General features: G+C 55.5%; 1 protein-coding gene across 1 annotated transcript; it reads left to right on the plus strand.

Annotated features, from left to right (window-relative positions):
* Positions 1-4,877: 4,877 nt before the first annotated feature.
* Foxo6 (forkhead box O6) lies at positions 4,878-25,263 on the plus strand. Its single transcript, XM_057784391.1, has 2 exons — positions 4,878-5,773; positions 23,165-25,263. Exons 1-2 carry the CDS (start codon positions 5,360-5,362, stop codon positions 24,425-24,427), a joined length of 1,677 nt encoding a protein of 558 aa, XP_057640374.1. The 5' UTR covers positions 4,878-5,359; the 3' UTR covers positions 24,428-25,263.
* The last annotated feature ends 308 nt before the right edge of the window (positions 25,264-25,571 follow it).

Consider the following 25,571-nt stretch of genomic DNA (forward strand, 5'->3'; position numbering starts at 1 on the left):
CTTCAGAAGCTGCACAGCCCTGGGACCAGCTTGACTTCGGGACTTCCAGCCTTCATCGCTGTGCTACAACAAATTCCTGTTGTTTCAAGCCACTCCATCCATGGTGCTTTGTTATGGTGGCCCTAGAATGAGTGTGCCTCTTCCCACAGTGGAGAAGGAGGAGTGACTTGCAGGGCTGGGGCTTCCAGGTAAACTCAGGGCAAAGAAGAAAGGCGAGAGGCAGGTACGTTTGTTTGACATTTATTCCATGGTGGGATCTAGGCATGGCTTTTATTTTACTTTTGAGATTGTGCCTTCTATATTCTAAGCTGGCCTCAAATTCCCTGTGTAGTTGGGATGGTCTTGAACCTCCAATCCTCCTGCTTCTACCTCCCTAGTGCTGACAGGTGTGGCCCATCCCATGTTGCCTATGCAGTGCTACAGACCATGCCTAGAGCTTACTTAGTGTTTTCTTGTCAAGCAGTTTACCAACTATGCCACATTTCTACCCTCTGGCTAGGCATCTTGATCACACCGCAGTTAAGGGCAGCCATTCTCGTTGCTCAGGGAAAGAGGAAGGGATTTCCCTTCTGTAAGCTCGTTTCCCATAGCAGAAGCATACCCTTGGCACCACAAGAAGCTAACCCAAGGCTGGAGTGATGGCTCAGTGACTAAAATGCTTGACACACAGTGTGGGAACCTGAATTCAAATCCCCAGAGCCCACATAAAATCAGACCCCAATGCTCCAAAGCAAGATGGGAAGAGGAGCTGGGAGAACCCACAAGCCAGCTAGCCCAGCACATCCATCAGTGAGCAACCAAAGGAAGCCTGAGCCTCGGGGTAGAAGGCAAGCACCGATACCAGAAATCGTCTTCAGGCCTCCATATACAAGCACGTCATAGCCCTCACATGCCCTGTTCACACACATGCATGCCTACACACACAGTTTGAATCTCGGGGAGGCAGGAGGCTCACTTTCCTTCTCTGAGCCCCTTTCCCACCATTCAGAAAGTAGAAGTAAGCATACCTGCCTCTCAGGGGCTTGCAAGAATAGTGTGAGCTCATGCTTTCGTTTGTGAGCTCATACTTTCCCTCCTCGGTGCCAGTCTCTCCTCGAGGCCCTGAGGACAGAGCCGTGGACTGAATGGGCCAAGCTCTTGTCCCCAAGGAGTTAGATCTCAGTCAGGAACTCCACAGAGGTTGGTGCTCTATGAGCGTGCTCAGTGGAACTGAGGGCATACTAAGGCAGGCTGGAAAGGGGTAAGAAGGACTCACTCTGACATTGATTCTCTGGTGGACAGTTCTCTGGTCAAAAGAGAGCACCAGGTCCTTTGGGCCTGGTCCCCATCATATTGTCAGGAACTCCTCAGTGGCTGCTTGAGCTGCTTCCCCAAATCAGCGAACCCTGTGCCCCAGGATGTTTGTGGAAACAACTGAAGGGGCCTTGGTTCTTCTCAAGGGGCCCTCCATGCTGCCCTGTCCCTTTGGCCTTGCCTCTTCAGCTCAGCCCCACCCATTTCCGGGCACTGTCCCAGCCTGAGCCAGGCATGAGCCTGTTCTGGAGGTGCTCCCAGCTGTCCTGATGTCCCCTCTGTCTTCTCCAGACACTCCCCCTTCCAACCTGGAGGCCTTCTCTGAACACCAGCCCCTCCCCCACATTCCAGAGGTGTCTGCAGACATCACCCCTGTACTATTCTTTTCCTTGCCACTGGGCATCAAATATCAAGCAGGTTCTGCTTGGCATCAGAAGGGTTTATTTATTTATTTTTATTTGTTTTATTTGAAATCTGTGACTTAGGAAAGGGTCCTCTTAAGGATCCTAGGAGGGCCAGATGGGTTTTTACTGTGGTTTACTCTGTCCAAGCCCCTGGCAGGGTGGTGCAGGTGGGCTCTGAAAGCGAGCTGCTGGAGTCAGAGCTGGGTACACACATCCGTCCTCAGAGAATCCTCCCTCCTGTCCTCACTTACCCCTGAGAGAGCCAAGAAAGCTGGCACAGAACAGAGGGCGCAGGCTCTGGCGGGCCCTGACAGCTTAGCAGTGGTAGCAGCCGTGGTGGCAGGGGCTATTCTGAGAGGTGGGAAGGTCTGTAACAGTAGAGGAAGCAGTGGTGGGTGCATGGGGACAGTTGTGTGGTATATGTTTGGCCTGGGGAGGGGTGGACCAGCTGAGGTCCTGAGAAGGCTGCTGCCATTGTTTGGGTACATATACACAAGCATGAGTTATAGAGTTGTATGAGCAAGCACAGACGCACATAAGTGAACAAATGTGTGTGTGCATCAAAATGCACGTGCAAGTTCCTGATGAGGAAGGTGTGAAAGTAAGTGTGCCTGTGTGTGGAAGAAGGAGACATAGGAAGATAAGCAGGAAGGAACTTGTTTGAGAGCAGACCGGATGTGGGAGTGAGTGCCAGTGAAAGAAGGCGGAGCTGGAGAGCTCGCGTGGGGGAGGGAACTGGGGAGCCAATGGTCAAAAAAACTATGGGAAGATAAGTGTTATGCAACTAGATTTAAGTGTAGGGCATGCAGCAAGTGTGTACATGAATGAGCCCATGAGTGTGAGCTGAGGTGTGTGCTCATCAGGAGAGCAGTTGAGAAGAGTATATGAGTTGAGAAAAGAAAAATAGGAAGGGAAAATACATATGAACAATAATAATTAAGACAGCATTGCTGGACTGATTCTGAGCCTATTGTTCAGAATTTTCTTTCATACTTCAGATGTACCATGGTGATACCTGCTGACAGGGCAGGAAATGGGGCTTCAAACAGTCAATGACTTGCCATCCTCCTTTTACCTGTCCGTGAGACTGCTCTGATGAGTGTGTAAGCAGGGGTGGGCCTGTGAATGAAAAAGAAAGTCAATGTGTCCTAGTGGGTGTGTTAGAGCATTGACGGTGCCAGACATCAGCCCCAGAGGAGAGGTCAGGCAGCAGCTGTGGTCACTAGGCAGGCAGGGGCGAGTAGAGCCTGAGTCAGCCCCTGGGCATTTCTGCCAACCTGGTGTCTCAGCTCTGCAGTGGGAGCCTGGGCCAGAGCCCCCAGCTGAGTTTCTTCCCACCCTAGCATGGTCCCCAGCAAGTTCCCATGTCACACTCAGAGCCATGCCTGACCTCAAGGATGGCAGGAAGCTTGCCTGGCCTCACCCAGTGTCAACTCCCCAGGCAAGAAGGGCATCTGTGAACTGTGGGGGGTCAGCCCTGCATGCTCCAAACAGAACCCCCTGAAGCATGTATATATGTAAGGGGTAGACCACAGTTCCCATGCCCACCCTTGCCTTTGGCATGTGACTCAGGCTGATGCCATGCCAGGGGGGCAGGGGCTGAGGCTCCAGTCTTGCAATCCAAGCCTTACTTTCACCCTTGACAGTCATCCTTTCCTGAGTTTTAATCTGAGGGAAGAAAGTTTTTGGAGAGGAGGCCCGTCTCACTTAGTGAGATCACAGTTTTTCCACTACCCAGAGAACTCTACCAGGTACCGGCCAGGAAGGGGTTAAAACTTGGAATTCTAGTGCTGGCCTTGCAGATTTAGGTAGGTAGCAAATCCTCTGGGCCTCAGTTTCCTCTTGGCAAAACAGGATACTGTGCCAAAGGGCATCAAGTGGTCTGAGCAAGCAGGGAATAGTCAGGCATGTGCAGGGGTTGGGACTTAGAAGAGGTGTCAGATTTAGGCTGACGTTTAAGCTGAGTTTTGGTGGGGGCCTTGTGGATGGGAATGGGTGATACTGGGCATACGGCATAGCCTGAGCAAAGGCTGGCAGATGGAGGGGTGTCTGGAGACTTAGCCTCCTGTACCCTTTGGGATGAGGTAATGGACTGCATAGCCTCTCAGGAGCTGCTCCCTCTCGGGTCACGTGATGATGGGATTAACATCTGAGTCCTCCACTAGTCGTCTATACAGTAGGGACCTCATTTGTATCCGTTTGCTGTTCTTGCCATAGGGCCCCGAAAGGAGACAGGAACAACGAGGACGCTCAATAAATAAATACCCATTAAATGAATGAATTCCTTCCCCAAACATTCTGAACTTTGGGGGTAGACACTTGTTTTAAAAGTCCATTTGGGAAGCTTCCACATACTGGAAGACAGTGATTTGTGAAGTGGGGTCCTAAGTGCCTGCGAGTTTGTCCCCGCCCCAACACAGACCCACCACCAGAAACTCGAGGGTCGGGGTCCAAGGATCTTTTAAAATAGTATGCAGGATAAACCCCGCCACAAGTTGAACTTTGAAAATCAAAGCTCTAAAATTGTGCTTGGAAGCGCCATAAAAACCTAGGATGCCATCTGCACACGGAACAGGTAGGGCTGTGGCAACGCCTGGTCTACAACCCAGAAATTATTAAACCATTCCTTTTCCCTAGACCGGTCCAGGGCACAAAGAAGAGAGAGGAGAGTTAGATCAACGCTTGGTCTGTCTGTTGCAAAGAAGACTTGGAAACGTCAGGGGTCTAGAAACAGAGGGCGGGGCATTTCTGAGGGTGATAGAAGAAGGGAGGGACCAGTGTTTTGAGCCCCGCCCCATTCCTGTTGCCCCGGGAAACCCCGGGTTGTAACAATAACCCGCTGACGCGCTCCTGGGAGGGATCCTTTGCAGCCTGTGGGCGGGGCAATCTCGCTGTGCACCAATGGGAGCACTCGGGATCCGCCCCCCACGTCGCCCTCCCCCGCGGGCCTGGCAGGGGGCGGGGCCGCGCCAGCTGCTTCTCGCCTGCTCCCTAGAGGGCGCTGTGGCGTGCGGGGCTTTGGCGGGGTCGCCCTTAGAGGGAGCTTCGCGCCCCCCACAGTCTGCAGGCGGGGCACCCAGTAAGCAAGGATTCCGCGGCCCCGGGTGAGCACGCCCCGCCTCCTTCTGCGCCGGGCCCGCCCCGTCCCCGTCCCCCGCCCCTCCCGAGGTGCAGCCGGCGCTGAGCGCGGCAGGCGCGGGAGCTGGCGCTGGAGCAGGAGCGGCGGCGGCGGCGGCATTCACCGGGAGGCGGCGGCGCGGGCTCTGGCACGGGCTCGGGCTCCGGCATGGTGCAAGCCAGCCTCGTCCCGGGAGAGCGGGGCCCGCGCGCGGGACCGGCGCCCGCGGAGCGGCGGCAGCGGCGGTGGCTGTGGTGGCTGCAAGCACAGACAGGCGGCAGGTGCTAGAAGCCGGGCTGGGCGAGGTGTGTGCCCTCTGGGCTCCCGGGCCACCGCCCCCTCACTGCCTGGGTCTTTCCCTCCCTCGGTGCTCGCCAGTGCGTCCAACCCCCTGCCTCCGTGCCCCGGTCCATGGCGCCCCGCGGTTGAGCCGGCGCCGCCAGGGACCCCTCCCGCGGGCCTCCCCGGGGCGCGCAGATCCCAGAGCCGCGCGCCCACCCTCCGCGGAGCCTCCCTCCCTGCCTCGCCCGAGCCGGGCGGGACCATGGCTGCGAAGCTGCGAGCGCATCAGGTGGACGTGGACCCGGACTTCGCGCCGCAGAGCCGGCCGCGCTCTTGTACCTGGCCCCTGCCGCAGCCCGACTTGGCCGGCGACGAGGACGGGGCGCTGGGCGCAGGGGTGGCTGAAGGCTCCGAAGACTGCGGGCCAGAACGCAGGGCGACGGCCCCGGCGATGGCCCCGGCGCCGCCTCTGGGCGCGGAGGTCGGACCGTTGCGGAAAGCTAAGAGCTCCCGACGGAACGCGTGGGGGAACCTTTCCTACGCCGACCTCATCACCAAAGCCATCGAGAGCGCCCCGGACAAGAGACTCACGCTCTCGCAGATCTACGACTGGATGGTCCGCTACGTGCCCTACTTCAAGGATAAAGGCGACAGCAACAGCTCAGCCGGCTGGAAGGTGGGGGCGTCCGGGCTCTGGGCAGGCCACGGGGAGGGAGGCTCTGGAACACCTCTAGGGGTCTTGGAGTGCGCGCCCAGGGCGTGGGGCAGGTCAGTTGACGGGAGGAGGAGGGGCGTACTAGCTGTAGCTGTATTCATTTATGTTCCCTAGGAAGGATGCGCGGGATTGGAGGTCTGGTAGGGTAACAAGGGATTATCTTTTTGAGATTTCCCAGAAGAATATTCCTAGCCTGTCCTTGAGGGCATAGCAGCATAACTCATGTCCATGCCACAGACACGGGGGAGCCCCCTTCGCTTTTTGTGACTTGTTTTACCCTCTTCATCAGGGCACCCGCTTTAAAGAGCTGGAGTCGTGACCTGGGGCTCCTGTCTGCTTTCCCTCCCAAATCTCCCTTGCCCTTCTTGGATCTGGCCCCATGATGAAGGTGCTAACAGACCATGAGTCCTCATTTCTTACTATGGTGTCAAGAGTTCATCTTGGAGCACCAACTAGACGGGGTAGAAAGCATGGCAGGTCACCTGAGATGAGTTCTTCATCGGGCAGGTGTTGCCCCTTCCCCGGCACAGCATGGGGTGGAGGCTGCTTGGTGATCCCTGCTGGTACTTGAAGGAAGATCATTGAGGCCTGGGCGTCTATCCCTGCCCACTCTAGGCAACTTATCTCCCACCTCCTTGGCTTCCTGGGCCCAGATGCACTTAAGGAGTGGGGTACCCTGGGGGGTCCTCAGTGGTGGGCAGTGGAAAGGGGAGAGCCATCTTGGGAGAAGACTTCGATTGGGGTCTTCACTGGGTTTTGCTTCTAGACCCAGCTCTTCTTCTGGCCATCTTGTTGGGAAATGGGGCTAGCTTATGCATTTGGGAGTGATGAGACTTTAGGGAACCCCTTGTGGGACAGGAGGGCCACTATGAGGAAGACATGTCTGTGTCCAGAGATGAGGCTGTGCAGGGTGTTGACTGGCAGCAGGGTCTGAGGAGAAGGGCAGGGGCTGTGGCCATGGACCGCTCTAGATGCCCCTGGCTGTCCTGGGAGCCCACAGCTCTTGGATGGTGGTGTGCTGGCATCTTCTTCGTCTCCCCTTGGCCATTATGGGGCAGGGACCCAGGACAGAAAAGTAGACCTGAGTCTCATCCCATCAATTCTCCAGTCCCCTGTAGCTCAGTTCCCACCAGAATACAACTTCCTCTCAAGTATGTCCTGCCCTTGGACTTGCTTCCCATATTTCCTGAGTCCACCTTCCTCTCCTTTCTGGAGATGCAGCCCCCATCCTCAGGGTTACAGAGTCCCAGTGCCTCCTCCAGGAAGCCTTCCCTTACCCACGGTAGCTAGCTCAGGACTCCCCATTTTTTTCTGGCCCTGAGGCATGCATTGTGAATCAACCATGTGTGTCTTGCTTCACTCTCCCTCCCTCCTACGCCTTTGAAAGCCAATGTCAGGGTTGTTCTGTACCCACGGCACCTTATATAGAGACTGGCCCAAGACACCATCAGTGTGTGTGTAGTGAGAGCAAAGTTATGAGTGGGTTGTTCAGAGGCTGTGAACTGGGAAAGAATACCAGGACCAGAGTAGATCAGGAGGGCTTCCTGGAAGAGGCAGAGCTCCAGCAGGTTTGGATGGATGATGGAGACCGGGCAAGCACTTGAAACTAGGAGCCAGGAGCCAGGAGCCAGCTGCAGCTCGCTGAGCAAGCATGTTGGGGCCAAGCTCTTCTTATATCTTTAAAGTGCTCAGTAACCCGTGAGCTGAGTGTTTACAGGGGGGGCTCTGAGGTCCAGAGCACGAAAGTCAACTTGCCCACAGGTAGAAAATGGGCAAGTTGGATTCCAGCCCGGGTGGTGTCACCTCTCCAGGTCCCACCAAGCCTCTGGAACAGTCTTGCTGGCTGGTGTGAGAGCAGGGGCAGATATAAATTGTAGAATGTGATGGCAGTGTGCTTGGAGAGAATTGAGCCCTATGAATTCATTTCTCAGACTGTGAGACTGAGGCCCTGTGGGGTGATAGGACCCTCTCTCCTGAGGGTGTCAGGAAGCAGCAGGCCCTGAATGCAATTCCCACTGCACCACACTGCTGGGGACACACTGGCCCTCTCTGTGCCTCACTCCCAGTCCTGGACTGGGGCACTGGGTGAGCAGCCCCAAGCTTGGACTCCTGCTCTTGGTCCTGGCAGAAAGCATCCAGACTCTGGAGGGAATCTAACTGATGCTGTCTCTGGCGTGGCTGTTCCCCTTGTCTCCCCTTTACTCCCCCAGGGTGCCTCCTTTCCTTCTCATTCCTGGAACTTCCTGCCCTTGAACCCCTTCTGGCACACAAGTTAGTTCCTGCAGAGGCCTGGAGGAGGCGCTATCTCCAGCTCTCATCTGGTCTCAGCTTGACCAAGGCTGGGTACACCTCAGGTGCCAGGACCAAGGATCCATTATTCCTTCATCCCTTTCATCCCCCCACGAACGTGTTGTCCTTGAAACCTTGAGGGGTACCAAACCTTGATTCCATGGGGGTGGGGACGCGCACTATGACTCCTTAAGGGAACTGTCTTCAGGAAGCATTGCTCTGAGCAGCTTACACATCCAGACCCTGTGTCTTGAGACAGGAAAGGCTGGTGGGTGGGGCAAGGGCTGGGGAAAGTGGGTTCCATATTCTAGGGAGTATGATGCTCCCTCACAGAGGAGGTTCCACTTGATCTGGGCTGTCTTCTTGGTTAGGGAAAATTGGGGCGATGGTTTTGTGAGAGGGTGAAATGACTATGTTCAGAGGCATTGAGTAGGAACTGTGCCTGCTGGATTTGGGGGTGCTCTGCAGTTGCAGACTGGAACCTAGGGCTCTCAGGCTGGCAGAAGAGTGGTTCTGGAAAGGTGGAGGGGTCACCTCTGGTCTCATCTGTGATGAGAAGAAGGGGTCCCAGTGCTGCAGAAGACAGCATCAGGCTCAGGCCACCCAAACCAGACAGAGACCTGGAGAGTTAGGACTACTTAGGGTTCCATCAAAAGGGCTGATCGGGGTCCTCTGGGGACAGAGAATGGAGCCTGGGCTCAGGGCTTGGCCAGGAGTGTAGTGGACCAAGAATTGTGGTTCTCAGAGTAGAACCTCCCATTCCCGCCCAGCTGCTCCATAAAATCCACGTTCCCTTGGCCCTGGCCTCTTACAGGAAGCCTTCCTGGCTGCACGGTCCTGCAGTTCCTTCCACTGAACGCCTCTGGAGTTGTTCAACTCCTTTTGTGTTTCCTGGCTGCCAGTCCTTGGGGAGCTCCCAGGCCAGGCCTGGGCGCCTCCCATTTCTGTCCCTAGGCCCAGAGGGGAGGAGCCCAGTGGATGGGGACTTCCCCTCTCCCCCAGGGGCTGAAGCAGCCTTGCTGCTGAGGGGTGGGATCAGAAAGCGGGTGCTAGCCCCATCTGGCCTAGACCTGGCCCTGTAAGTTCCAGGTGGGGCGGTGGCTTGATTGAGGGGCTGATTCCAAGGTCCAGCAGCAGGGTCCTGCTCTTAGACCTGAGCAGTGATTTGGAGAGTAGTGCCCCCTCCCCTCAGCCCGCTCCACCAGGGCGCCTTCCCCCTCCTTTGTCCTCGGGGATCCCCAGCCCCAAGGGCTTGTGGGGGTGCGAGAGGAGGCGGTGTGAGCCCCGATTGGGGGGGTGTCCTCACCCCCCTCACTGCACGAGCGAGGGGCTGGCAGCTGCCCGCCTCCTGGGCACGAGCCCGTGCCAGCCGCTCCTGGCACAGTTGCTGGCACGCCCGGCAGACTCCCACGGCCACCTGCTCACACCCACCCACGAGCGCTGGCGCGCTGCGGGCCCTTCCGGCTTCCCGGGCCTCCCGGCGCCCCTCCCCCGACGCCGTGCCTGGAGCCCCCTCCCCAATTTTTAGCTCCTCACTAGGCTGGCCCTAGGCGACCCCAGGCCCCCACCCCACACAAGTTGGCGAATCTCGGGGCGGGGCTTCCGGGGGCCTCAGGGGTTGCCGCTCCTCGGGGGAAGGGGGGTCGGGAGGCAGCAGACAGACCGACAGACAGGGTGAGGGCCCCGCCTGCCACCTGGCGCCGCTCCAGCGGGACGATGGCGGGCAGCGCCGTGCCAGGCGGTAATTGCAGACAGACTAATTTAAAGAGATGAGACGGTTATTTTTAACTCGCGTTAAGGTAATGAACGGCGCGGGGGGTTTGTGGGTTCGAAAGTTCATCGCCCTCCAGCCCCCACTTAATGCGGGTGGGGGGCTCTCTGCAGACCTTGAGGGCTCCAGCCTCCGGACTTACTCGGGTGCAGCATTGAGGGGAACCGAGGAACTGAGAAGCAGGGAGACCCTGACAGAGTACCGGACTAGTGAGACCCATGAACCAAACACACGTCCCACCGGATTCTCTCCACTACCGTCTTTCCAGATGTGGAAGTGACTTGTCCTGAGGTCGCATCCTAGCATATACTAGTCTTAAGTGTTGGAACCCAATTCTAACCCTCAGACTCCAGCATTTTCTGTACCATTACGTAGGTCCGGGGGTTCCTTAGCTGTTGTTGGGAAGGGTTTGGATGTGGAAAGGGTTGGAGTGCACCTTCTCCTGTGTTTGAGTGGCAGCTGGTGATGGCCATCACCTGAGGTTTGAGGGTAGTCAGGAACTGGCAGTGAGCCTCTGGGGTAAAGGCGCTTCCCTAACCTCTTAGCAGACTTATCAGCTCCTCCCAATACCTGCCTTGGCCTTATCACCCACTTCAGGGCCGAGCGACTGGGAAACAGAGGAGGATGGGGCTGACACCTCCCCATAAGAGCCCTGTCTACCCCTAGGTCACATTTTGGATCATTGGAGAAGTTAAAGAGTATAAGGCTGGATGCCAGTCACGCTTAGCCCCCTCTAACCCATTCCCCTCTGGACTGCCATTCAGTGGCAAGATACATCGTCTTAGCCTGGAAAGACTCTTTTCTTCTGCTGGGCAGTGCCCTGAAGCATCACCCACTGTGGTCACTTGGAGTCAGGGCCAGTTAAGGGTGGACGGAGCCCCTGTGGGGAACATAATTCAATGTGTGAGCTGAAGTCCTTGGTGTTCTGTAGGTCCAGAGAACCTTAACCCAATCTCCAGGACCTTCAGGACTGTGACTTACAAACATTTTGGCGCTAAGTGCCCAGGGGATCATGGTCCTGAAAGGAATTCTCACTGTGAACACTTGTGCGTAGGGGTGTGGATAGTCTTGAACCTGAGCCTCCTACTTAAAGACGCCTGCCCTCCTACTTAAAGACGTACTACCCATGGCAGTACCCAGGTGGCAACCATTCTGCTAGCACAAGGGAGTGTTCATGACAGCCCCAGCTGGCCCCAGAGCAGGCAGATGGGGGGCTTAGGCTGTTGGGTGGGCATCAACTTGGGCTCTAGGGCCTGAGGAGGGTGCTCAGGGGGACAGCTGGATCTGGAGCACCCCCCTTCTCCTGGCACCCCGGTTACCATGGAAACCCACTCCTGTTTGGGAGGGTTTAGCTGTTTGCTGCCTTTCCCCACCCCCCAACCCATATGTGGAGGTGGGAGGGGGCCAGGTGGTGTGTGGGGGTGGGGCCTCCCACACCCTACCCCCAGGGCCTCCCTCTTTACTAAGAGAAACCTTCCTGGTCTCTAAGGGGGCTGCCTCCAGTGGGAAGGGGATGAGGAGAGAGTCTGGATGCAAGACAGTCTGTCCTGCTCATTTGCACATGGTCTCCCATTTCATCCTTTTCAAGTCCGGCCAGCTATGCATTTGTGGTCCCATTTTGCAGTTGAGGAGATCAAGGCCATCTGGGAGAAGGCAGAGCCTAGATCTAGACGCAGCCCTCTCTGTTTCTACCCTGTTCCCCCCACCTCCTGTGTCTCCTGGCACCTCTCCACTCAGGCGCCCTTGCACTGCCACCTTCGCCACTGACGCTGAAGTTCTCGCTCCACCCACTGCCGTCATCTTGGGCCTACCAAGATAGCTTTCCTTGGTTGATCCCTTGGGACACCCTTCAGAGAAAATAGCCAGGGTGCTTGGGTATTTTGATTGAAGCCACCACCATCCAGGTGGTTCTGGAAGTAAAGTGTCTCCTTGAGGATCTTTGCCTATATCCTTAGCTGTCCACAGCCTGTAATCAGAGAGTGCCCAGAAGCTTTCTGCCAGCACACTTTCCAACCCCCATCTCGATGTTTTGGACATGAGGTCTGAAATCTATATTTTAACGGGTATGCTGGGTGACCAGACTTTCAGAAGTCAACCCTTAGATGTTGGCCTCCCAGCCTCCCTGGGACACCATCACACTCACTGTGTCACCCTGCACACTCACTGTGGCTCAGCTGCTTCTCTAAGCTGCTTCCTAGGTGAGTCCATGCTCCTTTTCCCTCCTCCTGCCCTAGAGATTTGAAACTAATGCCATCAGTTTCAGGAGACCGAGCTCCTGCCCCAGCACCTACATCTAGCCCATGTGTCCACTCCACACTGTATACGGCATAGTTGGAGAGAAGGGGGCCACAGCCAGAGCCAGCACATGCTGCTCCTACCAGCCTTGATGCAGGACAGAGGGAGGTGTTGGAGGGTGAGACTCTCTGGGCCTGGAGTGTGAAGAAAGTGAAGTCACAGGCCCTGTCCTAGCTAGTTCCCCACTGATGGGAGAGCGAACATATGTACAGCCCAGCAGTATCTGTCCATCTTTGGGCAGCCTCATGGGATACTCTAGGCCCAGCCCCCAACCTTGTCAACCTTTCCTGCTTCCTTCAATTCTCTGACACTTGCTTTAGCCACTTTAAAGTTCTATCTCAGGATCTACCTGCCATGTGCCAACACCTACTGTGTTCCCTCAATGAATTTTCACGGTTGTTCCATTATACTGTTATTGTTATTTATCCCACTGGCAGATGAGGAAACGAAGAGTAAAAGGAATCAAGAGGCCTCAGCTACGTGTAGCAGTACTGGAATGCCCCAGGGTTGGCTTCACCCTGTGCCAGCCCTCTGGCCAGGCCATTCCAAGCTGCCTTTCTGCCCCTGTGACTGTCTTTATGCTCTCCTTTGAAGTTTGACCTCAGAGCTTCTAGCATGAGGAATGGGCCCTTATTCCAGTCTGCCTTTCCCAGACAGGCAGTGTCCCAGAGGCAGGGGCAGGCCAGTTTCCTATTTCTGGCTAACAGACCCAGGGTTGAAGGCTCTGTCATCCGAGGCTACACCCTTGGGCACCTGCCGTGTAGTGTTGTCAGGATTGTACCTGATCTTGAGGGGCTGGGAGATCAAGCTTGGGTGATGAAGACACAAAGAGTCTGGTTGTGGACAGACACAGTCAGGACAGGACAGAAGGTCATATCATCAGCTGTGGGTGTTTGGAGGCAAGGAGATCAAACCCCTGGGACTCTTTGGGGGAATCCAGCAAGAATAGAAGCTGGAAAAGCAAGCGTGGCTTGGGGTGGCAGGCAAGCTCGGGCTTGGGCTGGCACTCCAGCGGGAGTGGGAGATGGGATGACACCAGCAGACAAGTCACTCAAGAGTGACCTGTGTGACAAGGGCACAGCGGGGCAAGACTAGTGGGTGAGCCTGAGTTAGGTTCCAGATGTCAGGCTGAGGTCTCTGCAGCCATCCCGCCATGCCTTGACTGGTGATGAGACTGGCTGGGCTGTGTGTAGAAGGGGCTCGGGGACACAATGGCACCGGCAGAGCCTCGCTATGCTCACTTTCTGTGCAGTCCGGGAAGCTTCTGTCTTAGTTTTCTCCTCTACAAAATGGGATGACAGGTCTATGGCCAAGCTTTCTTAGAATTTCAGGAAAAGCACCTTTAAAGTCCCTAAGAAGTCCTATCAGAGGTCACTACTGTTATTCATTGCTCTGTGAAGAAAGGAGCTACCTGCCAGTAGCCAGTATATAGATAGGGTAGGACTCCCTATGCATGTCCCTGAAGGGTGTGTGTGTGTGTGTGTGTGTGTGTGTGTGTGTGTGTGTGTTAGAGGAATCCTTCTCTATTCTGTTCCCTGAATGCAACAATGCAACCTATGAGAATGTTGGCAGTCCAATCTCTTCTGTGGCCCTTAGTTTGATCCATTACTTTGAGTCTCCAGAACTTTCCCTGTGGCCTTGAGAGGCATATGGATTTAAGGCTTGGTGTGTGTGTGTGTGTGTGTGTGTGTGTGTGCAGATGCACTGTCTATGTGGAGGCCAGGTGTTGGTGTGCCTTTCTCTATTGCTCCCAGCCTTATTTTTTGACACCAGGTCTCTTAGTGAATCTGGAGCTCGCCATTTTACTAGACTGTCCGACTAGTGAGCACCAAGGATCTACTTGCCTCTGAGCCCAAGCACAGCAGTTGTGGCTGTGTGCTTTCACTCCTGGTTCCTCTGTGGATGCTGGAGGTCTGAGCTCAGGGCCTAGTGCTCTTGCAGAAACACTTTCCTGTTGAGAGGGATCCTCAGCCCCAGGGATCCTCACTTGTTCAAGGTAATCCTCAAGCCCAGGGCTGCCTGTTTCTGGCATATTGGGTTCTCTTTGCCCTACTGCCAGGCTGTGTGACTTTGAGCAAGACCCTTCTCTCTCTGCCTCCTGGTTCTCCTCCATGAACAATCTGGGAAACTCTGAGGCCTCCTCCTTCTTCCTCCTGTCCCCTCCTCTGTCCTCAGCTGGCCTTGCCACCACCTCCTCTTGTAACCTGAGCTGGGCCTTGAGGAGGAGGGGCGTGCCCTTTGCCAGAGGCACCTGCCAGCTAAGCAGATGTGGAGATGGAGGCCCCAGCAGGGAGAGTGAGGACTTAAAGTCAGCTAGACAGACAGTGGGGCAGCCACACTCAGCACACCCAGCCTGGCCTCTGGCCTCTGGCCCTGGACCTCACCCAAGCACTTGTTCATTTCTGCAGTGGATGTTTGTGGTGCTCCGGTACGTCCTGAAGGACCTCTGAGGCTTCGGGAGCAGACAGATGAGGTTGCTGCCCTGGGCTCTTGGAGCCCCTTATCGTCGAAATAGAGGGCCAAGGGCAGTCCCTGGGGGCAAGGCCAGTGTCTGTGCGGGTGGCTGTGCCCCTGGGAGAGCAGATGGTTCTCTTGGCACCATGCCTGCTCCTCCTCTTTCTCCCCCAGGAGCCAGCCTGCAGGGCTCGGGCACAGCTGCTAGGCCTTCCCCAGAGCTGGGCCCAGGGCAGGGCTGGGTGAGGTCACTGCAGCTGCTCCCAGGGCCTGGGCAGGAGAACAGGGAGGAGCTGCCTGCAGATAAGGGAGGTGATCAGACTAGAGAGATACCGCGCCAAGTCTGAATGACTTCATAGTTAGGGGTTCTGGGGAGGGGCAGCTGAGCCAGTCGGTTAGTCCCACTTCTGATCCAGGACAACCTAGGAGCTTCTACCTGGCCTAGGCTTCTCCTTAGAGCTGTGGTTCTCAACCTTTCTAATGCTCTGACCCTTAGGTTGTGGTGACCCCAACCACAAAAGTATATCGTTGCTACTTCATAACTGTAATTTTGCTACTATTATGAATCATAGTGTAGACATGTGATATGCAAATCTGCAAAGGGGTCGCGACCCACAGGTTGAGAACCACTGCCTTAGCAACATCTCAGAGCAAGAGCTTTCTGGATTGGCACCTGCTAAAATGAGGGTACTAAGCTCAGAAGGTTGGCTCAAAGACTTGGTGATGTAGTCATAACATATTATGAAAAAATGACAATATTTAATATATGGTGATCTTACCCAGGCATGATAATCCTAGCACTGGGGAAACGGAAGCAGGAAGACTATGTGCTTCCAGGCTATATAGTAAGACCCTTCTTCAAGAAAAGAAAAAAGTAGTCTTTCCCCCTAATTATGCTGAATTCTCCCTAGGAGCCAGGGAGCACCAAGGAAGGCAGGAGGTCATGGTAGCAGAAGCCCCTGGGGAAGCCAAAGGGGAGGCTCAAGAGGACCCTGGTAGCCAATGGCAGGGTCCTAAGGGTTGCTCATGCACCAAGCCTGTGCAGTCAGACACTGCTGAGGGGCCCCTCCTTCCTCCACACTTCCTGTGAGCCCTGCAGACTTTAGTGGAAGAGACAGACTCAGTTGAACTCAGTGCTGTGGTGGGGGCAGTCGCTGTCTCCATGGCTTGTGGAAGGGGCTCAGCGTAGGCCTGGATGGGGAAATAGAACCTGTGGGGCAGAGAGGGAGGGACAAGGACATGGGAACAAAGTATGCAGAGGCACCAGAGGTGGATATTTATGGTGGTTGGAAGTCCAGACAGGTCTTCTGGTTTGGGGAATGTGGCTGGACAGACTTCAGATACTTAAAAATGCCCTCGAGTGTCCATCTGGAGTTGTACCCAAGCTTGGGTCCTTGTTGCCGGTTTGTTGTTGCCCAGGCTGGTTATATGAGCTCTTTTGTGTGGGGGGAAGGGAGGGGAGAGAGGAATAGGGTTTTGTGATCTGACCCTGACCCGACTTTATGTCTTGCTTCAGTATTTGATTCCTCCTGGACTCTCCCTGCCCAGACTGTTCCACTGATGACGCTCAGCTCACTCATGGGCACCTGTGGCTCTTTGCCCTCATCTGCCCAGCCATTTACCCCTCCTCCAATGTAGACCTTAGTACCCAGGATTTACACATGACTTCTAGATTCTGACATCATCTACCAGGAAGCCTGCCTGGACTGAACACCCCAACTCCAGCCCAGACAAGAGGGCAAGCACCACCCCCACCCCGTGCACTTGTGTGCCAGACTGTGGGTCTGACTGACTCAGATGTGTGCTCCTGGAAAGATTGGTGCTAGGAATAGACTGAGGAGTTAGGGACAGGGTTGGGGCTACTCCTGGGGCTCTGAACCAGAAGGATGAACAGCTGGATCTGGGGAACCCTCTCGGTGAGTGCTGGGGTTGTAGCAGGGAGGTCAGAGACCCACCTGTGGTCTCTAACACTGAGGCTGCAGCTGGGTCATTGTTTACCACCATCTAGACAAGGTTAGCCTGGGCTGAGAGTTTTGCCTGTGATGGATCCTGTAGAGACATCTGTCCATACCTGATAGTGTTGGGTGGGAGAATGGAAGGCCCAGGACTCACCATCTTGGAATTCTCCCACCCCACCCCCCAGGGACCAGGCTGACCAGAAGACAATGCTGGGTTGGTGGCCAGCAGTGGGTACAGAGTTTGCACATCCTGTCTCTGATGAAAGCCAGGAAAGCCTGAGCTCGTGAACCAAGACAGGGATATAGCTACTGGGATGGACAGCAGAACAGTGTCTCCTGCCACCGTGGGGGCAGGATAGGCAGAACCTAGGCTTTGGAATCTAATAACACAAGACCTGAACCTGGCTTCTTCACTTCCAGCCTTGGGGCTTCAACCCAGGAGTCATTAAACTTACCGGAGCCTCAATTTTCCCCCTCATAAACGAGTGGCCCAGTCTTGTGGGATGATCGTCGAGATAAGGGAACCCCGCCTACACCTGGCATGCAGCAGGTGGTGCCTTTCTCCTGCCTAGTACTAGAAGCACACGCCAACAGCGTGCTTGTGCAGAGCTGGCCCACGAGAGCCACTGTGCACACTTCTTCTCGGTTCTTCAGTCTCTGACTTCACACTGGCAGCTTCACTGGGCTATGATAGGAGGATCTATTCCACAAGGCAGCAACAGCTACAAACCAATCAGCCAGCTTTTCCCCCTCCTGGAGAGCTGGTTGTTAAACATTTACTAGCATTACCACTGAATGCGCCCCAGAGAGGGTAGCCTTCCATGCCCCCTTCCCAGGATCACAGGACCACAGCAGAGATCATAGAAGTCCACATCCCAGATCACACTCTGTGGGCCCTCTCTAGTCCTACTGGGGACAGAATGAAGAGTTGAGACGGTGGTGGAGCTCTCTAGTTAGCCCAAGCAATTTAAAAGACAAAGTCCATAGCCCCTTTTTAGTCTGAAAAAAAAAAATTGCATATAGTTGAAGCATCATGCGGCCCCTTGCAGGCAGGAACACCAAACGAGGGGGCAGATCTCTCTTCTTTCCACTCAGCCGTCCCCACCCCTCCACCAAAACTTGGCAGGGTCTGGCTGGAGAAGTAAGATTGGATGAGGTTGAGCTGTTGGGGAATGAAGCTGTGCGCGGAGGAGAAATGAGGTTGTACCGGAAGATAAACGAGGTGGTACTGTCAGGGAATGAGGTGGTACTGGGAGGCAAGGTAAGGTGCATTATTAGATAAATGAGGTTGTACTGTCAGGGGGATGGAGTGTACTTGTAGGAGAGATGACGCCCTGCTGGATCGGCTGGGTTGCACCATCAGAGAACACAGCCACACCACAGGAGGAAGGAGCGTGTCCGATCTGGAGGATAAATGAGGGTGTCCTGCTGGATAAATGAGGGGCCCCATCAGGTGAATGGAGTGCTGTTAGCAAATGAGGTTGTACTTGCTGGATAAATGGGACTGGTGTGCTGGATAAATGGGGTTGTGCTGTCAGATGAATGCATTACTGCTCGTGGGCGAAGGGTGTCCTGGGAATAGATGAGGGTGTCCCGATGGATAGATGAGCTGTCACCACCCGATGGATCAGACCCTATCTGTGCGGGAGGCACCAAGGTCGAGGTCATTCTGACCCCCTGGAGCTTTTGGAGTGTCTTCCAGCCTAGGGGAATGTTGCAGTGGGAGGTCTGGGTGTGAGCCAACTTGGGGCAATCTAGGAGCAGGTGGAGGCCTGGGAGAGCAGCAACTGCCTGTGAGCCCTTCTTTAACGTACTGAGAAGCCTGTCCTTCCTTCGCCGTGGTGGGCTTGACTTTTCCCACATCCCCACTTGCCTCTCATCCTATTCTGGGTTTGCTTCCAAATGCAGTTTGGAAAAGTCCCTGTTGTATGCCGGCCAGGGCTGGTTCAATCAGATCCTTCTATGATCCAGTATTCTGTATGTTTGTCTCTCATTCCTTTACTGAACAAACTTTTAGGTGCCTAGTATATGCCAGATACATGGAGTACAGTAAAAACTGGGGTGGGGATAGAAATCACTGCCTTTACAAAAGTTCTATTATAAGGCAATCAGACAGTAAGTAAAACATGGTCAATAAATTACTCAGAGGCTGAGTATCCCTTATCCAAAATGCTTGGCCACAGATCTGTTTCTGATTACAAAATCCCTTTGGATTTTGGGATATTTGTATAGACTTTTAGCATTCCTAAGACACAAATCTGAAAGCTGTAACTTAAAAGTGGGCAGATTTTGGAGCTCGTCAGATACTGGATTTTCGAGTTAGTATTCAGTTCAACGTGTATTCACCCAGAAGGGGATAGTTTTAGAAAAAGTCAGGCTGGGGGAAGGGGACGACGACATAGCAAGGAAGAGGGACACGTTTTAAGAGAATTGTTGGAGTGGGTCCCAAGTGTAAGATGCTTGGGATATAGATGTGAAGAGAGAGACATGAAGGTGTGAGCATCTGGGGGAAGGGCACCTGGCCTGGCAGGTTGGAGGCAAAGGATGCAGTGTGCAGGGTGACATCTGAGAGGTCACGGAGGCTGTGTGGGTTGTGACTTGGCCTTGGTTCACGGAAGCAATGGGCAGGGAGGGACCTCAGGTGTTTAAGCATCTCTATAAAGATGCTGCAGGGGAGCAAAGGTGGCAGCCGTAGCTGTTGAACTGGAGCTTCACAGTACCTCGCCCCAGGGTTGAACCACTTGTGTGTGTTGGAGCTGAAACTGGCATCTGGATCCAGTGCCAGAGCCCATGCACTTGGCCATATGCCATTCTTGTCAGGCTTCTCTCCCTAGTGGGTGGGCCCCAGTAGGGTATTCACCCAGGCCCAGGTTCTAAGGAAGAATGGGTTAGGCATGAATATAATCTACTGTCCTTTCTTCTGCCCCTACATCATTTCCCTGGGGCTCCAAATCAGGGAGGTCCTATCTTCCCTAAGAGATCTTGCCAAACCTAGACGTACATGTGGGATGTGGGAGGCCCCAGAAGCTGAGCCCAGCCCTGGGCATCAAGGGAACTTGGGCATGCCTGGGCTGTAGCTGTGGTGGGTTGCTAAGTGACTCCAAGAGGGAGCCTTGGTTACTGCTGCCTGGCAGAGGCATCTCCCTCTTCTACCTCCCTCACCTCCTTCATGGCCTCTGGCCTCCCAGGAGGCCTTGCGGGCAAACCAGAGTTGTCATCAGTGCTTGCCACTGGCTCTTGGCTGGGAGCTCTGATTGGCACCAGGTGTCTAGGCCCTAAGGAGATAGGCTGGGATGCAGGCTGTGGGCTTCTCTCAGGGGCACAGCCCTGGTGCACATCTAGAACAGAGCTCAGTTTAGCACTCAGGGGCCTAAGTTTCCACCCCACCCCAAGCTCCAGGCCACCTCTCTGGGTAAACCTGAGCAAAGCCTGGCACCCCGCTGAGCTCAGCTGCCCCATCCATCTGGCTTGCAGAACCCTTCCATGGGGCCTCATTCATAGACAGTGAAGGTGCGGAGTGGGTGGGGCTTCCCCATGCTGAGGACTTGAGTGTCTAATGATTCAGATTTACATCAGATTTCATTTAGGAAAAGAGAATCCTATTTTAAGGGGGAAAAAAAGTTGCAGACTTCTTGATGAGACCGTTTCACAAACTGTTCAGTGTCAAACTGGAAAACTCCACAGAGCGCAGCTGGCCCAGGTCATCAGTGTGTGTAAAGAGACAGCCCTGGAGCGGAGGATATACTTCTCCTAGGTCAGACTTTGTGGAGTGGGTAAGAGGAGTTCTAAGCTGGGGTTAGGGAGGCCTGGGTGGCATAACCCGTGACACCAGGTCCTGGGCCACCTTGGATAAACTCTTTTTTCCCCTGGGCTGTGAGAGCCGTGACATGAGACCAGGGCTTGAACTCCCAGCTCCTGTCTGAGTCCAGGGTGGGAGCAAGGGAGAAAGCTACAATTCCTCACGGGCCTTTATAAGGTTTTAAAGAATAGGAGCTTGTTTGAAGCATTTGCAAAGTGCTAAGAAGGAAGCACAGAACTTGTAGACAGTCTTGACCTTGCATCCCACACCCAGCCTTCCACACAGGCAGCTCTTGGGCATGAGCTGCATGGGAAGATTGAGGAACATGTGAGCACCGGCTAAGAGTCTTTGCAAACTCTCTGACCTTCCCTGGCCTATAGCAGAATGGAATGTCCTCCACAAAGATCAACCTGAAATCATATTTGGCTCTGTGCCAAACAAGCTGCGTGACCTTGGCAACTCAGTCTCTGAGCCACACCCTCCTTGTTTGGAATTAAGGATCCCAATCCTGACCCTATAGGTTTGGCATAATGATTATGAGAGATAAGTACTTAGGGATCCTAGGGCCAAATGGACCGGTACTATCTAGGTGCAATTACCTGGCAGTGTTCTTTCTCTCTCCTTCGCAGCACTTGAGCTACATAAAATAGTGTTGCCTGATGAACTTCCATTCCAGAAGGACTCAGAAGGTGGGAGGTGGAGCTTCTGGCAAGACCAATAGTCCTAGGGGAAGAGAGCTGAGGCCTCCTAGGAATTGAACACAGGTGTGGGGGAGGGGCAGGGAGCCAGGTGCATGGGCGGGTCAGGGAAGGGAGTATCTACCTGAGGGAACATCACTCCCTGGGGGTCCAGCTCCCCTCCTCACAGAGCCCCAGGAGAAGCCAGGCAGGGCAAGGCTGCCAAGCTCCAGCTGTTGCCTCCCAAGTCCTAAAGTGCCAGAGACAGCCAGCTTGGTGGAGCAGAGATGATGGACAGCCAGCCTGGTGGAGCTGGGATGATGGAGATAATAATGGATAGGGAAAAGGATCTCTGGAGACTGGGGGACAGGAGGCAAGAGGGAGAATCCTGGAAGATTAGTGGTTAGGGTGTGCCTAGGTGGGCTAGCAAATTAAGAGCAGGTCCAATGACCTGGGCAGAGCTGGAGTGTTGCCTGGTGTCGCTGCCCAGCTGTGGAGCTGTGGGCAAATTACATCATGCCTCTGGACCTCTGTCATGTGATAGATGAAAGAGGGTAATTCTGGCCTCCCCAAGTGGTTGATGCCCAGCACAACTGCACTTAAGACTTGGTGTTCAGGAGATGGTGACCAAGCAGGTCTGTTGAGTCTAGGGGTAAGTACTGACCAGACAGAGGCTTAGGAGCACCTGGAGTGTTCACAAACACAAAACCACACCCATTAGCTCAGGGTATGATCTAACAGCCTTAAGCGATGGTGATGACTACAACATGTATTTCAGAGTAGCTCAGAAACTGATGCATAGCCATGGTTATACAGCCAGGTGGCCAGATAGCCAGGCATCCTGCCCGGTCTCGGCTACCCAAACCCATGCTGTCTGCACAACAAACAGTGTCTGATCAGGAAGGCCAAGGCTACCAGACAGAGGGCCCAGCAGAGATTCTACACCAGGTTTTTGTGGAAGTTGGACTGGTGGAGCTGAGTGTTCACCTCAGAACTCTGGACAAGGCTGTCCAAAGCACATGATGACCCCAAGGGCACTCCCGATTGACACAATAGAGATTCAGATGAGGGTATAGGCAGGGTGGCAAAGGTAAAGGCCAAGAGGTACTGAGGGAAAGCAGACAGGCTCTGTGGAGCCTTATTTAAGCAAGCTTCTTCACGTGTTTGAAGCTGTCTGTAAATGGGGAATGTGGGAAATTGTATAACGGTCTCACGAGAAAAGGGCTTTGAGAGCAGAGCTGAGCCCGATGGGTCAGAGGGACAGGCAGCCTCTTGAACATGAATAGCTCTGAGGTCTCCTTGGTCAGTCCTGGGCCTCTGGAGTTTACAGGCACTTAGAGGAATTGGGGGTCAATTTCCAAAAAGTCTCAGGTTTATACCTGTCCAGGGGACATCCCCCCCCCCCCCCCGCAGCCTGTTCCGCTTTCTCTGGCCAGGCCTTCCCACAAAGGGTTAACAGTTCTCTCTACCTGCAGTTGCATTTTAAAGACACGAAATTAAAGCAGGTAATTTATTCTCCCCACACACGAAAGAGCAATTAGTTCTAAACAGGGCTTAATCAGTCACCGCGAGATTGATTTCTGGAGCCCTGGGTTTTCGGGCTCCTGGCTCCATGCCAGGCTGGGAAGGGAGGGGGGCGGACAAATGAGCCGCGGCGGTGGCATGAGCCCTTACATAATCTATTGGGGGGGACACTCACAGTCTAGCCAGCCCCACCAGAGGCTTGGCTCAGTTTGGGAGATGGGGTCCTACTCCCCTGCTGAGGGGTGGCACAGGTTCAGAGTAGAGCTCAAAGTGGGCCATAGCCCTTAAGCCCCAGCCCTGCCTCTGGCAGTATCTACACGGGTGGGACAAGGCAGGACGAGGACATCTTTGAGGATAGATGTAACAGGTAGATATTCTGGGTTTGTTCAACGTGGTACTTACACCTGCACTCTCTCTTCTTCTACCCCCCTTTACCCTCCATTAATCCTTCTATTTCCTCCCATCCTCCTCTGACTCCCCCCGCCCCTTATTTTTTCTTCCCATCTTCCCACCACTTTCCCCTTGATCCCTTTGACTTCCTCACTTTCCTCTTTCTGCCACCCATGCCCCTGTCTCCGACCACAGAACTCCATCCGGCACAACCTGTCGCTGCACACCCGGTTCATCCGTGTACAGAACGAGGGCACTGGTAAAAGTTCGTGGTGGATGCTGAACCCTGAGGGCGGAAAGACTGGCAAGACCCCGCGGCGCCGGGCCGTGTCCATGGACAACGGGGCCAAGTTCCTGCGCATCAAGGGCAAAGCGAGCAAGAAGAAGCAGCTGCACCTGCCAGAGCGGAGCCCAGACGACAGCCCTCCTGGTGCACCGGTTCCAGGGCCCCTATCGGCCTCAGCCAAGTGGGCCACCAGCCCGGCCTCACATGCCAGCGACGACTATGAGGTGTGGGCCGACTTCCGCGGCAGCGGGAGACCCCTGCTCGGGGAGGCGGCCGAGCTGGAGGACGACGAGGCCCTGGAGGCCCTGGCACCGTCCTCGCCTCTCATGTACCCCAGTCCCGCAAGCGCGCTGTCGCCAGCTCTGGGTGCACGCTGCCCGGGCGAGATACCACGTCTGGCCGAGCTGGGAGGCCCGATGGGTCTGCACGGTGGCGGCGTCGCGGGGCTGCCGGACGCCCTGCTGGACGGCGCGCAGGACGCGTACGGGCCGCGGGCACGCGCCGGGACTCCCGCTTACTTCGGCGGCTGCAAGGCGGGCGCCTACGGTGGGGGCGGGGGCTTCGGGCCACCGGCGCTGGGTGCGCTGCGCCGTCTGCCCATGCAGACAATCCAGGAGAACAAGCAAGCCAGCTTCGCTCCCGCCGCCACGCCCTTTCGCCCCGGGGCGCTGCCCGCGCTGCTGCCACCGCCGCCGCCCGCACCAAGACCCGGCCCGCTGCTGGGCGCGCCCGGGGAGCTGGCGCTGGCTGGCTCGGCTGCCGCTTATCCCGGCAAGGGAGCGGCCCCGTACGCGCCGCCGGCGCCCTCGCGCAGTGCCTTAGCCCACCCCATCAGCCTTATGACGCTGCCCGGCGAGGCGGGCGCCGGTCTGGCCCCACCGGCCCATGCCGCAGCCTTCGGGGGTCCGCCCAGTGGCCTCCTGCTGGACGCGCTACCCGGGCCCTATGCGGCTGCTGCAGCCGGGCCGCTGGGTGCCGGACCCGACCGCTTCCCGGCCGACCTGGACCTCGACATGTTCAGCGGAAGCCTCGAGTGTGACGTCGAGTCCATTATCCTCAACGACTTCATGGACAGCGACGAAATGGACTTCAACTTCGACTCAGCCCTGCCTCCGCCGCCCCCTGGCCTGGCCGGGGCGCCGCCCCCTAACCAGAGCTGGGTGCCGGGCTGAGGGCCTCCTTACCCAACTTGGGTGCCCCAGTCCCGTCCCCAAGGGGCCTCTGTCTTCCCATCCCGATCCCCGGGTCCCCACTCCCCCGACCCAGTTCCACGGGAGGAACCAGGAGGCAATCCCAGCCCAGCTGGAGACATCCCCTCGGAGTTGAGCGCAGAGGGCGGTGGGAGGGAACGGCTGGGACACCTGGCTAATCCTGTTTGAACTCCTAAGACCTCCTGCTGGGGCCGGAAGCCTGGGAGAGGTACTTGAGGTCCAGCTAGGTGGGAGTGGGAAAGATCCGGGCGGATGGCCCTCCGTGGATGCTGATGCCTGAAGCCACCTAGGAAGTGGGGCAGGGGCGATTCTGGATCTTCAGTTCCCATTGGTCTTTGCAGTAATGTGCCGCATAGCCCACCCAACGCCAATCTGGTTCTCAAATGACACTTTCCCTCACTGGCCATAGGACCACCACACAAAGCCAGCAACCCTCTCGTTCACACCTATCTTGGTCATCCATTATGCTCAGTCCTCCGGTCCTCAGCTACCCTCTGGTTCAGTGTCTCCCATCTTTGCCGCTCCTGGCATTTCCTCTATCCTGTCAGTAAACCCCACACTCCTGCAGTACTGGTCACAGCCTCTCCAGCAGGCCTCAGTTCCGGATCCAGCCCCCAAATCCGACACCCCTTTCTCCGTGCCAGTTCTGGCCCCTCTCTCCCATATTTATAAGTGTCCGGTCGGGGCGGGCGGTGGGTGCGGCGTCCCCGGTGCGTATCGTAGGCAGTGTACTGTGGCCGTGCCGTCAGCGTGTGCGTGTGCGTGTGTGCCGTGTCGAGGCCGTGTAGAGTGCATTGTACAGCATATTTTCATGAATAAAATTGTTTTAAATATTTTCCGCGCCTTGGGTTAGGGGTGGGGGTGGTGATGAAAGGGACTTTTAGGGGGTGATGCCGGGGTCCTTGTTGTTGCTGCTGGTGCTTTTTGTCTGGGTACATGGCCAGAGATCTGCTCAGCTGCACATTGGTTAAGCACCTACTGAGTTCCTGATGCTGGAAATAGTCTTTGTGGGGCTCTGCACCTGTTTTTTTGTGAACACGTGCAAGCAGAATGTTTCCTGCCTGGAGAAATTCCTGAATCAAGCCTTAGGGTTTGGGAGCCTGGC

Source organism: Chionomys nivalis, chromosome 11 (assembly GCF_950005125.1).
Source record: "Chionomys nivalis chromosome 11, mChiNiv1.1, whole genome shotgun sequence".
Classification (NCBI taxonomy): domain Eukaryota; kingdom Metazoa; phylum Chordata; class Mammalia; order Rodentia; family Cricetidae; genus Chionomys; species Chionomys nivalis.